The sequence below is a fragment of the Grus americana genome, chromosome Z, assembly GCF_028858705.1.
Source record: "Grus americana isolate bGruAme1 chromosome Z, bGruAme1.mat, whole genome shotgun sequence".
In the NCBI taxonomy this organism is placed as follows: Eukaryota; Metazoa; Chordata; class Aves; order Gruiformes; family Gruidae; genus Grus; species Grus americana.
The window spans coordinates 80,064,362-80,078,691 of NC_072891.1; the positions used below are offsets into that span (position 1 = coordinate 80,064,362).

The window sequence follows — 14,330 nt, forward strand, 5'->3', positions numbered from 1 at the left end:
ATCATCTCTAGTCTTGCCTTAGCAAAAAGTCCCTTTTCTTTTGCTTTGCCTACACTTACCTTTTAACAAACAGTCCTGAATTGTTTCAAAGCTTGTGACCATGCCAGAGGACATCCAGCTACAGGACGTAAGCATTTCGCACTTTAGTCATGAAAATGAAGATTGCTACACGTGTCCTTCCTTAACTAGCGGGTAACCATGAACTGACACTATGTGTGCAAAACTGGCTGCTCCAAAAAAGTAGGAAACAAAGATGTTTAAAGCTTTGGGTGATGTCTTGAGTGTTTTACCAGTTCAGGCTACTACGGATCAAGAAGGTATTAAAGAGGGAGAAACAAGACTAACAACTGTTGTATCGCTGTCAGTCTTCCTATAGTCCCTGATACAGCCTGAAGCTTTTGGCTGATGCTCCTTGTCAAAAAGTGTTGGTGTGAGAACCTGGAATACAGAACAGGTACACCCACAACCTGTTGTAGGCATGGCTGTACATTTTCAAATGCATTTGTTTGGCTCACGGTCTAAATATTAAAAATCACAGAGTCCTTTTTCAACTTTCTGAAGTATTTTGTAAGAGCTTTAATAGATAGCAGTATGAGTGAAACACTGCTCAATTCGGTCATATCATTTTACAGGGGAAAAATAGTTATGGTTTTATGACAAGAAAACCTCCTCCTGTCTATTATGTTTTGGGGTTTCTTCCCCCCCCTTTCCAAATCAGTAATCCCACATGGAATTGGAGACTGACACCAGGCAACTCCAAACTTTTTTTTTTTCCTCTAGTTTTGAATAATTAACTGCAGACTTACAGGGCTGTTTGGGGAATATTTGGAAAGCTTTGTAAGTCACTTTCTCAATTACTAGAATTAATACAAATACACCTGCATCCAGTATTCCACTCTGATTTTGGTTTTAATCATCTATTTAAGATGTTCTGTGAAATAATTCAAAATAATTTTTTCATTCACTCTTCATAGGTTCCTAAACTACAGCTGGACAAATTATTTAAGTCTTGCATCTTCAAAGAATGCAGCTTTCTTTGTGTTTTGCTGCCTTGTAGTCCCTCATTTTATTTCTAAAAAGATTTTAAAATATGTATCAGAATGTTTGCAGTTACACAGGTCTACAGATACTGGTCTCATAAGAGTAAACATCTCTTTTATAAAGAATTAGATAGACAGATAGTAAAATTCAAAGTGACACTGAATTTGAGGAGCTGCAGCAGAAGTCAGAAACACCAATGTGTTGTACCTTTCAGCTCTGCTTGTCAAGCATATTATCATTACTAGAGGCATATTTTCATATTTCTCACACTGCTCTTCATCTTCTGATCAGAAGTTCTCCTTTATCTTTTCTAGCTTTGTATTTTTTTACATACTGTGCTATGTGCAAGCTCTAGGTGTTTATTTGTTGATCGTGTACTTTTCCTATTCCAAACCAGAAAAATCAACATTCCTTTATATTATTTTACAACATGCATATAAACACACAGGAAAAACAAACAATTCCTCAGGACAGGATATGTGCCTTTAAGTTTTTAAAACATCCTCTCCATGTATAATACTCTATAAATATTTTATTAACACTGGCATCATCACAGAAGTCTCTTTAACTTGCAGAAGAGAGAGCATCCCCCACCTGCACAGTGGCAGGAGGCACCAGCAGTTCTGCTGCCCATCACTGAAGTCAACTGGCTGCTGGAACAAGCCACCTAGCAGCAGTTTACCAAAGTTTAGGAAGCACTTACAGATGATGCAATAAATTCAGACAACTTTTCACTATATTACTCAAAGGCCTTTGACTTGCAATTCACATTTCAAGGCAGATTAAACAACATACAGGGTATAGGAAGGTTTTAATAATAAACAATTAAAGGAGCTGAACAGTTCAAGAGACTGTCAATGGGAGTCCTAACCTTCACTTGTAGAGCAGTTTCAGATTCAGCAGGGGAGCTTGATTATTCCTGATACACCTGATGAAATTTCATTAACTCATCCACACTCCCAACCATACAAATAGCGACTACTGACTCACCACCACCACCTCAATTCAAAGGATGAGCTAAACAGGAGTAGTCAGAGCCATCCAAGACTGGACCCCATTCTTTGAGGGTTAGTTGGGAGAGAAGAACAGTAAATAACACTTCAGCATGGAGAAAGCAAAGGGGAATTGGTTTATCAAATCTTGCTGTTGCAATTACAAGGATCCGATAGAGCACCACAGCTTCCATAGTAGGAGTGTTGGGTGGCATCCTTACTTCCAGCCTCATAAATCACAGAATATTTACAACACAATCATACAGCCTGTCAGCTACATGATCCATTTTGTCCTGTGACCGTCAAGAACAACATATTTATGAAGGAATTATAGTTCCATTTCTGCACTCAAGTATTTTCTTCAGAAAGCACTGCTCTTCCTAGGGAAAGGCCAACATGACAACACAAGCTACCTCAGGTTGTCACTGATTTTGCTGTAATGTTTTTAACCTATATAAAACAGTTTCCAACACTAATGCTGCCACTTTTCTATAAGCATTAAGTTGATTATCAGAGAAAACATAGATAGTATTTTACTTTCCTCTTAGTACCTGGAAAAATACTTAATCCCAATAGTGGAACATTACTATTAACTTTCCAAACCCATTAGAAGAATTTAAAAATGCATCTGCTAGTAACAAGACATTTTCAATATCAGTATGAAAAATATACAGCATGTACAACCATGGGATTTACATATACTGATAACTTATTACCACTGATAACTTATTACCTCTGTATTTTCAAAACAGTTGCTTCTTTCTAAAAAACTTTAGGGGTTTGCTTTTGTTTTAAGGTGAAATCTCTCCCAAAAGTCAGAGGCATTGCAAATAGAATGAAAGTTAATATAAATCATGGGGCACTGTGTAATCAATACCTTCTTACATTTATTTCTTCTTCATGACTGAAATTCCCTCTTTAAAACACAGTCTTTTATCTAGGAATGGGAGATAGGAAAGAAATAAAATAGCCAAGTTTAAGTAGCAAACCAGCACTTTTACTGGCAATTTAGGCTTGATCGATCCCATCAAGAGTCGAGGTTAACATCAAGGACTGTACTTCAACTAAACCCATACAAACTTAGCAACAAGTTTTGGTCCCATCATGGTCAGCTCCCAGTTAAATGAATCTACCTGAGCAACTTAATTTCACACCACAACACAAGCACAAAGGCAGACTGTAAAGTCTAACAAGGACAGGATCAAGCAGCCTGTGAATTCAATGCTAGGAGACACTGAGGAGCTAGACAACCCTCATGATCCACAACCACAGCTGACAAACCATACCTGCCATCAGAAGTGTGATTTCTGACACCCAGATTTTTACAAATTGGTAATTTCCTAATTGATATTTGCACAGGAAACAAAGTGGGGAAAAAAGCGTGCTCTCAATACACTTAAAAGAAGCAAATCCAACCAGTCACTGTTCTTTCACAGCTGGGTCCAGCTTAAAACTAAAACCCAAAAACTCCAATACACTTGCCTGAAGAAAGACTGCAAGCACTTTGAAAAGCATACAGAAAATTAATGGGCAACATACATTATATTAATTTACATTATGGCTCTTTTATTGCTAATGAAGCTCGTTTTCCTAAAAACAAGATCTGGATGTCAAAGCTGAATGTAAGTTGGAGTTTGGAGGAGCCAAAGGCTCATACATGAAGAGTGTCAGGTCGCTCCAGGCACAGAAAATGGGAGGTACAAAGGGAAGAGGAAGGGCTTCAGGGGGTCAGTTGTAAGTAGGCACTTAGAGAGTACCATAGTGAGATGTTGTTTGTCAAGTTAGTATACAATAGCCTACATGTCAGGCCATTTTCTGAGAAAAACAAAACCAAAAAAGAGGATCTGAACTTACTTAGCTCTTCAGGTTAAACTCAAACTCACACCACAGTGTAAGGTGAAGCTCTGCCACTGCACAGAAAGATACAGGTGAGCAGAAATGAGCTGTCCAACTGTCCAAGCACTCATATGATGAGCAGGAGTCAACATTTTGGCCTGTTTACACATATTACATTAGTCTGGTATTGGAGAAAACAAAACAAAAAAACCCAAGAAACAAAAAAATCTTAGCATGACATAGCATGTATAAAATATATATTTAAAAAAAAAACCCACAAAAAGGAGATTTCATGCAAACATCTGCTTGACTATTAAGAAACATACAGAAAACAATTCCAGAAACAAATTTATGAACACCTTCGGAATACAAAGACAAGAAAAAGCCAACATTATCTGTCAAGAAAAAGAAGCTGTCAGCTCAGTTTGGTTTACTTGGAAGGGAGAGTGCACAGTGGGTAAGGAGGAACACATGGATGGCTAGCTACCGATATGAGAGTTTTGACTCAGCCTATCACATGACATCTACATAAGCAAACAGTCTTCATGAAGTGAAAAAATGGTGTAGTCACATGAAAAAAACAATCAAGAGTCATTATCAGTATGCCCCTACAAATGACAGAACGTTTCAAGAAAGCTCTTGCTACCCTACGCCAATTCCATTAAAAGACTTTCATTCATGAGTTTTCTGTAGAAATACAAAAGTGTACGTGATAAGTTGAGAAAGATTACAAACTCTTTTGGAGACATGAACAACGTAAGTAAAGTTAGTAAGAGAAAATTCAATACAGGCAAATGTAGAGTACTCAGGAGTAAGAAATCAAATACACAAATATGAAATGGGGAATAATTGGCTAGGCAGCAGTATTGTAAAAAGAACCTGGAGGGCATGTGGACTGCAAAAGGATTTTAAAAAAAAACCAAACCCACAACAATATCCAATAAAAAACAGGCAAGTGTTCTAGGGAGTATTAGCAGCAATCTTTTATATGCAAAACCCAAGTAGTATATATTACCTCAAAAGAGAGGTAATTATTTCATTCTACTCAGTTGTATGCTCTGATCAAGACATGCTACTAACAATATGGAGAAAAAAACAAAGAGTCCAGAGGCAAGGATCACAGAAGGTTTGAAGGGGAAAAAATGACTCACCACAAAAATTTTCAGTTCATTTTTATATTTATTTTTTATATTTAATGCAGCAGGAAAGAAAAAAACCTGGAACAGTATGGTCTTGACTATTGCCACCTTTCAGCTTCTTAGAAAAGAACATTTTATGTTATTACCTGTTACCTTCCTGAGAGTGGAAGAGAAAAATATCCTAAAACCTTCTGAATGAACACGTTGCTATCTGAGGAAGATCTTCTTCTAGTAGTTGAAACAATACTGACCACTACCTAAACAATCTGGACTTAGGGGTCTGTGGCTCAGCTGATCAGACACCAGAAAAGAAAATTCAGCTTCAATTCAACCCAGACTGGCACTCCTTCCTGGCCTGTTTGTACACCAACGAAGCAGAAACCGAGTGGCCCTAATCCCAAGCAACACTGCTGGGAAGCCTTGAAGTTGTGGGTCAATCCCAAGCAACACTGCTGGGAAGCCTTGAAGTTGTGGGTCGTAGCTACTGAATAGTCATGGAGAAAAACCATCATCTAGCTGCGTTCTTGCTGATGCCCAAAGAAGCTTTTGCAGAAAACTCTTAGAAGCAGTGGTTTTGAGCAGCTGCCAATTACCTGCAGCGGCAGAGTACTACACTGTGCTGTGCAGGACCGTGCCCTTTCCTACACTCTGAGGGTTCATGGAACAGCCTCTCTGAAGTCAGAGGGTTCATGGAGCAGTCTCTCCAAAGTGAGAAGGGTCTCTCTGAAGTGGCTCTACCGAAGTACAATGCCACCCTGAATTATACAATCCTGTATTTGCAGTCTCCCACCCTAAGGAAAGCAGGCTTGCGAGGTCATGCTGTAAGTACACAACTGGATAACTTTTGAGTTCATTTTCCAATTTCAAGTGTATCTGAAAGAGATGTCAGTCTCAAAAAATATTACATTTCTACAAGTTGCTGCAGCTGTGTGCTTTCACAGAAACACCGCAGCATGACCTCAAGAAGATAGATGTCCAGGAAATCAGGCTTCACCCGTTCTGTCACTCATGGGACTGCTTGTTTCCATCCTGCCCTGGACTGAATCGCAGTCCATTTGAGGCAGAAGCAGCATGCTGTACCAGAAGAGAAGGCAGACTCTGGGGAGGAGGGGACTGTGCTGCAAATGGGTCCTTCTGAGACCACCCGAAATGGTCCTCCATCTCCAGGTGTGCAACAGGATGGCTCCGAGTCTCAAGCCACTCATCTGAAACAAATTTTGGGCAGGGGATGAATCATTTTCTGTTCCTCATCTTCCGGATGCCCAAGGTGATAAAATGGCATCTTGTCCTTAGAATTAGTGGCAAAAGAGATGGTGGAAGTTGTACATATGCACCAGTGGTTTATGTGATGCTCAAAACCAAAAAAAATCAGGGCTACAAAGCTCAAATTGGGCACCCAATAATCAGTGAGTGTTTTTGCCTTTCACCTTTCTGCACCTTTCTAAAACTGGCAGACAGGCAGGAGTGGCTTGATGCATACTTTTAAAGGTCTGTGAAACTCAGACACCGTGGCGCTGGGCACCAAAGAAACAATATATTCTTCCTCTAGGAACAGCTGTATTATGAAACAGCAAGTCAGCCATGAGGCACATACCGCATGACAGCAAAATAGCAAATTATCAAATAGCTACTCATTATGAAAACAATGCTCTATTCTGCGCAATAAAAACCCAGAGTTTTTCCAGAGGAAAAAAAAAAATACATCAGTGAACACGCAAATGAGGACAAAGTAAGAACAACGCGTAGTATATATCCATATTTTCCAAGTTAAAAGAATGTTACTGAGAATGCAAGTACAACACGCAGACATTGCACTCAGACACACTATTCCAGCTGCTTTTGAATGGCAAGTCCTACCCTTCCCTCCCAAACCGCTGACATCTAATCCGAGCTACAGGTTTTAGGACTTCTACACACCTCTGCCATTTCAGTCAAGTCAGTATTGCATAGGTGTTCCTAGGTTTTATCTTGGAGATCAGACATTTTACCCCTTGGTCTCATAGGTACTTGCTGGCAGCAAAAGAACGGTCATTTTCTACTACCTCCCTTGAAGGAGGGACAGTACGTTCCTCCTAACTTAACAAAACCCTTCCAGTTCTTGACCTGTCTCCCTGAAGGCATCGCTGTCCTGGCTCTGTTCCCTGCTTTGCACCAGGTCTATTTTCCTTGTCTCAATGCACCAGCTCCCAACCAGATCTCTGGTCCCTTAAGGGAGCAATTCTTTGCCTTGTCTCTCCAGACCGGCCATTTCCCCACCCCGCTTCCTCCATCCTCCTTCAAGAGCCAGCCCCAGTTATCTCTACGTCCTGGCATCTCATGGCTGCAGGCTCCAACTGCTCATATTTACGCCCTCCTTCCCACCAGCACCCAGTCCCATTTTTTTCTCCCCAAGCCACTCCTCTGATCCCAGTATCTGCTGCACTCCCAGCAAAGATGAAATATTCAGCGATTACAGTTAGTAAGCCCTAAGCATATGCAAATTGATCTTTTTGAAAAGGCTTGTATCCTGGCTAAATTCAGATGCTTTGTCATGCAAATTGAAAAAGACACATCCTTGGAATAAAATCCCTCATCTTTTTTCAACTAGATTCCAAGTGTTTTGAAGTAGAGAGGTACTATTGGTCTTCCATGGTAAAAGTTGCAAGAACTTTTAAAACATTGGAAAGCACATTTTTTCCTTGCCTAATTTTCAAAACGAGCCAAAACGTTTCACCTGAACTTTTACACACACAGAAATTAAATAAATCAGCATAAGGCTTATATGTGCCATTATAAATTTTCCACCCAAACAGTGTAAGATTGGCAAAGTTATGAAAATCTTGTTTGGCTGCTTTAATACTTGTGACATTATCATATGCCTATAATTCAAGCAAAATGAATTATTAATATATACCAGTTTCTGTTAACTACTGCCTCCTCCAGCAAGATTTAATTACCTCGTAGCCAAGCCCAAATCAAGCTCACTGTAGTCCAGGCTGCATCTGCTGTACCCAGTAGGTCTGAGCAGGCTCCAGAAGTCCTTGCTCTCCAGTAGCAAGTTTGCTCGGCACTACAGAGCCTACAACGCTGGAATCAGGCACCTCGTAATGTTCATCATTAAGAAAAACCACAGGAAAAAAAACCAAAACCAAACCTTTTGTGAGCAGACCAATTGTGTAGAGGAAGCAATGCAGAAACTGAAGCATCTTTTTTTCCTTGGTTCTTGCCAGTTCAATAAAGTATTTGTATGTGCTTAACTGTATGGAAACAAATAAATATCCTTGCCGTAAGCAATACACGTAAAAGTTGGGTATGTGTTTCAGGACACTGCTATACTGAAGTAAGTCTCTATGGTCCACTGCAGCTGTCGTTCTGACTGTTAAATCTATACCATAAAAGCAGTTATTTTCAGTGGTCTGAATTGCAGCACATATCTTATCTGAAACACCTTCATATGCTGTCCAACACACATGTGCAGTGTAAAAGAGTACTTGAAGCCCTGTGATCAACAATAAATACTGAGCAATCCAGAATCTTCCCTTCTGCGCTCTTATCAAAAAGTATATTCTTCTAAAATTGCAGAAGGTGTTATATTCATAGTCTCCCAGAGCAGTATACCTGCAACTTTTACAAGTTAGATCTGATGGATGAAATCAGTGTACAAATGTCAAACCTGAATTTTGTAAAAGAGGCTGGATTAAACTGCCGATTTTGTTTTCAAAGGGAAGAAAAAAAAAAACCCAGATGTCAATATATCTTTCACCAGCTGAAACTTGAAAAACTAGCTCACCATTTCCCAGAGATGAACAGCAAATTTATCACTGAAGCCAATTAATTTTAATCTGTATCTTATTTTTATGTAGCTTGCAAACATTACAGCAGAAAAAGGTAACCTGCTATGTAAATGAATGCAATGCTGTCTTTCCAAATTTAAAAACAAAACAAAAAAAAACCACCAAAAAAACCCCCACCAAACCAACAACCAAAAAACTATCTCTAGAAATCCACAAATCCTCCAAAGCCCTCAGAAATCTCAGTTTTCCTAAACAGCGGCAGAATCAAATGAGAAAAGCAATGGTAAGTTTTTCTCTATTTACAGAGAACCCTACTGGCATCAACAAGAAAATGACAGCAGTTGTGTAAATTTCACTCCCCTTTCCCGCTTGGGAAGAGAGATCTATAAAAGCAGGCACCCACACCACTCATAAAGGAGCCATACATCCCAATAGCCAACCACCCAAAACAGACTTAAGAAGAAACAACAAAGGAGACATCTTCTTTCTCCTTCAAAGCAGCAGCAAAGTGGAAAAGAAAAACACGCGTCTTCCTCCACGTGACCAACTGGCTAAGATCAAACGTGCAAGACATTTACAGCTAGGGTCATACAAAAAAGTGGAGCAAGAATACCATGACAGCAGCAATCAAGTATTCCCACTTTCTTTATGTCTTCTTCTACACCAAGCTGATCTACACTAAACTGAAAATCAATCAATAAGTGACTCTAATGTTTGCTTCTATGTTGCTATTTTGATCATGCATCCTTTTAGATCAACGAAAATCACAATCTGGAGTCACCCAGTTAGTTGTTACACAAAATCTGCATGTCTGCTGAGCCCGAACAAGGTAAGGGCATCTTGGAAAAAAGACTAGTTTAGAAGAGCCCTGAAAGATCAAGAGAACTGAACACAAAACATGTAATCCCTCCAGAGTCTAGTTTTCCTTATGATATATGCTCCTTTCAACTTTTTCTACATATGTTTTCTAACTTAAAACATTATTTATAGATTATCTATCTACATAACTTTTGTATAGTCTGGTCCTTCTTTCTCCAAGATTAAAAGTTTACAGAGTTTCACCATTCAATGAGATATCGGCAGGTCCAAGCTCCTAATCTGAATTAATCCAATTTTAAAGGATGGGGGGGGGGGGGGGGGGGGGAAGAAAAAAGATACATTTGCTGTGAAGACATAACAAAAGAAGCTGTTTAGTCTTTTTCCTTCTACAATGCAGATCAGCCTTATTTGGCCCCAGCACAGCACAAGTGGTGGAAAAGCTACTGTTTAATACAACTTTCCCATCTTTTATGGGATAGGGATGGCATGAACCCAAAATTAAGTAACAGCTGTTCCAGAATGGGAAGAAGAGGCACAACACTTGTGATTTTTCTCTCTTCTTCATGCCACACAGAGGGGTACCCCACAGGTATCGCGTGCCTTCATTTTTAGTGTTTTACCCAGCTGTGCTGTAGTGTACCTCTCTGGCATAAAATTAGGTATTCTTTTTCCCTGAATTCACCTATGCACACTTCACATGTGTTGTTAAGCCAAATAATACAGATAATTTACCCCAAAGGTCAGGCAGAAGGGAGAAAGGGAAAGACCATAAAACGAATGGCACCTTTGGAACTGAAAACTTGCCAAGGGCTACTCTAAATGACTTGCAAAACTTGTTCATTTTAATAGAAATTATATAACCTCAAAGGACATAAACATTAAAGACATATAGTGAGATACCACACTGCAAACATATTTGGCACTGGATTGATCTGTAAAATATATCACATCCTTGATTACAAACAACATCTGAAGAACACACATCTTTTCCACACTTGATAAATACTCTCTTCACACCCTAGTCCTCTCACTGGCACGCATTCTCATGGGAAAGAAACATGTTCCACATAATTAGGCCGTCCAAACCCAAGGTAGTGCATTTTTTTTTAAAAATTATTTCTTTAATTATTGTAAGTGTATTTCAGAGATTGGTTACTGGCTACACAGTTTAGATACTTAAAACCTTGAGGAAACATGACAAAGTTACATGTTCTGTTCTAAAAACTTTCAAATTAAACATAATTATAATCCTGTTCTTCTTGATTAAATAAATACTGAATGTATCAGTCAAACATACACATTTTCTCTGTGGTTTTCAAATTAACACAGTCTCATGCAGAAGTCAGAGCTGTATCTTTGTAGAGCTATTTAATTCAATAGCAACTTTTCTGAGCAGAACAAGAACTCATGCAGCAGCTTGGGAGAAACATTGCATAGCTGAAAAACAATGTCATAAGAAAGAGGAAAAAATGTAATCACAGCTTTTTGGATGTCAAAAACAAAGCATATGAAAATGGCAATGATATGATCTGCTAAGAGGAAACCTGAAAATATGTAATAAAAAAAAATCTGGAATGCAGACTATATAACGACATTCCAAATCATAAACCAAGTCTTTCAGCTTTTTTTTTTTTATTAAAGGAAAGGACAGTTGCAGGGGCAGGGGGAGGTAAGAGAGGAAAAGGGTGTTTCTAAATTCCCAGTTGTGTTTATCCGTAAGTAGATGCTACCAAGAAGTTACTAATCTGTCAAGTTCATGATTTAAGAACAATTCATTTCAGTGTTTTGCATAAAATAATCTATACATGAGGAATTGACACTTCCTGCTGTTAGTTATAATGAGTGGGAGGCAAAGTGTATTTAAATCAAACAGCACCATCTAGCAGGCCCCCCATAACTTTACTTAGGAGGGCAGTTGCTACTGGGCAATAGGTCAAGTTTGGCAGTCTTGTCCTGAAAATTATTAAGCATTTTCTTACATGAAATATCATGTGCTTTATGACAGCAAGAATCCAGAAGAAAAATCAGCTACAATGAAAGAAGAAGACTGAAAAAACAGTTTAAAGTTTCAGCCCTAGGACCAGAGCAGTTGCGTGTGTGGCTTGTAATGGGTAGTTTTTGCAAAGCAGAATTAAAAGAACATGATCTCCATCTGATCCAACAAACAGCAGCCCTATAGATTTGTTTTATCTAGACCCATAGTGTGATCCTATTGTGCCCTTCAGGAACTTACCAAGTGTACTGGCAAATGCCAGCAGCTATGTGGCACAAGAAAATGGTTTAATTGTATAATTTTGCTATACCAAATAAACAACGCTTCCACTAGCCACTTAAGCAATTATTTTAAAAATTACTCCTGCACTGGGAGTAAGAAGTGCCACTAGTTGATTAGATTTTAGTGCCCAAGTTGTGTCTCCCACTCCATCTCAGCAATTAACATTTCACGTCAGGGCTGCCTCTGTCTTCCTCTACCTTCTCATTGCAAAGTTAGGTGTGAAATTCCCAAACATAACAACACTTTAAATTTCCCCTAGCATCTCCCTCTCCTGTAGCAACAGAGATGTCCGGCCTGCTGCTGTTCCAGGAAGCTTGCATGCCAGTCTCTGGAATTAGGAAGTCTCTAAAATACTGTAGCAAAAAAACCCAACAAAAATCGACAACAAAAAAACTTTTAGGTGAAGGTTCAAGACAAACTGCCTGAAGAGAAACTCATCAGCCGTGCCCGGAGTATTCAGTCTGATGTTAAACGCAATTCTGGAGCAATGCGATTTTTTGCAGCGGATAGGTGCAAACCTGGTTGCTGGCAGGAGGTCCCCACCTCCGGACCCCCTCAGCAGCCTTACCCCGACCTTCCCCAGGCTGAAGCCACCTCCTCCCCCTCACACGGGCTTTTCCTCCCCCTCCACCACCGCCGCCTGCTCCCCGTGCTAAACCGGCCTCAGTAACGCCAAGAAGCTGCCACTACGGACAACTTAAAGAGACGCCGTCCATTCCAAAAACTCGTTCTTCTCCTCAAATCCTCCCCGCCTGCCCTAACCGCAGCGCAGGGCCCGGGGAAGGAGGCATCCCCAGCCCGGCAGGGCTGCTCGCCGCCCCGCCGCATCCCGCCGGGCAGCTGGGGCCCGGTCCGCGCCGCTTCCCGCGGGCGCCGTCGGTGTCTCCCCGCTCCCAAGAGCCGTGTGTTTACACGGGGAGGAGAGAGAAAAATAATAAAGGAGCCTTCGCGCGGTTCAGCTGGTGATTTTATTCGGGGGGGGGAAGAGCAGGGGGGGAGGAAAGAAAAAAAAAAAAAAGTAGTTTTTTGCAGGGTGTTTCGGCACCGGCCGGATTCAGGCCGGGGGGGGTGCGAGGGAGCCCTGCCGCGCGCCGGCACCCCAAAAAAGCCAAAAAGGGGGGGTGTGCCCATCCCGACAGCACCTTTGTTTGGCGGGGCGGGAGCCGGAGCGCGGCGCCTGCCCCGCCGTGCGCCCCGGAGAACAATGCGCCGCGGGGCCGGGGCCGCCGGGTGCGCGGTCCCGGGGAAAAGTTGCGAGGCGGCGAGTTGGGAAGCGGCGGGAGGCGGCCCCCGCCTGCCCCCCCTTCCCCGTGCGCCCGTGTGCCCGTCCCCGGGCCGGGGCTCTTTGTTACCCAAGTTGTCCCGGCACCTTGCCCCGCCGAGCCCCGCGGAGGGTTCCGGGGACGGGGAAGGGGGGAGCCCGGCGCCGCTCGGCCGCCCGCCCCGCGGAGGAGCGGCCGCGAAAGGCGGGGGGGCGCCCGCTGCGGTCCCCTCGCCCGGTTGCCGCCGTCCCGCCGCGGGGACCCCCGCTCCGCAGCCCCTCCCGCCCGAGCGGCGCGGCCTCGGCCTCCTGCCCCCTCACGCCGGCCCGGGCGGCGCCGGGCCCCCTCGGTCCGTCCGTCCGTCCTCCCGCCGCGCCCGCCCTGCACCGCACCGCCCGCCGGCAGGACAGTTACTTTGCGGGCAGGGTCGGCGCCCGCGTAAGGCGCGGTCCGTCCGCGCAACCCGGCGGGCTGTACTCACTTCTCCCTGGCCTGGCTGTCGGACGGGACGCTGCTGTTGCTCTTGCCTTTGCCGTACATGCCTGCAGAGAGCTCCGACTGTCACGCACCTGTCAACCCATCAGCCTCCCCGGGAACAGCCCCGTCACCATGGAGACGCCGCCACACACACATCCCATTGGCCGGGCGGGCGGGCGGGCACGCCCCTCGCGCCGTGATCGACAGACGGAGACCCGGACGGGCTGCTCCCTCCTCCCCCCCCCCGCCCCCTCGGCTCCTCCTCCCCCCCCGCTCGCGCTCTCCCTTCCCCGGCGCAAGGGGGAATTAGAAACGGTTCTAGAAGGATTTTAAACAACCGGCTGTTCCGAGCGCGCGCCACCCGCCCGCCGCCGCTGCCGGCGAGGGAGAGCTCGGCGGCGAGCGGCAAACTGCGGACCGGACTCGCTCGGCAGCCGGCGCCGGCAGCCAGCCCGCGGCCTCCCCGCCGCCCGCCCGCCCTCCATCCCTCTCTCCCTCCATCCCTCCCTCATCGGCCCCTTCGCTCCCACCTCCCCCCAGCCCGCTCCTCTCAGCCGGCCGCGCAGCGATCTACCACCCCCCCGTCCCCCCGAGGGCCGGGAGCGCAGCCGGTGCGCGGTCGCCCCCGCCACCCCCCTCTCCCCCAACCACCACCCCGGGGGAGGCCGGGCGGCGGCCGCCCCCTCTCCCTCCCTTCCCACAGCCCCCTCCTCGGC

At 43.7% G+C, this 14,330-nt stretch overlaps 1 protein-coding gene across 6 annotated transcripts in view; it reads right to left on the reverse strand.

Annotated features, from left to right (window-relative positions):
• Positions 1-13,754, reverse strand: part of SSBP2 (single stranded DNA binding protein 2) — a 199,139-nt gene extending 185,385 nt beyond the window's left edge. For all 6 annotated transcript variants that reach the window (XM_054810058.1, XM_054810056.1, XM_054810059.1 and 3 more), the window contains exon 1: positions 13,619-13,754. In XM_054810058.1, the coding sequence (XP_054666033.1) occupies positions 13,619-13,677 (59 nt within the window). In that variant the 5' untranslated portion in view covers positions 13,678-13,754. The remainder of the gene's footprint in view (positions 1-13,618) is intronic.
• Positions 13,755-14,330: the final 576 nt, after the last annotated feature.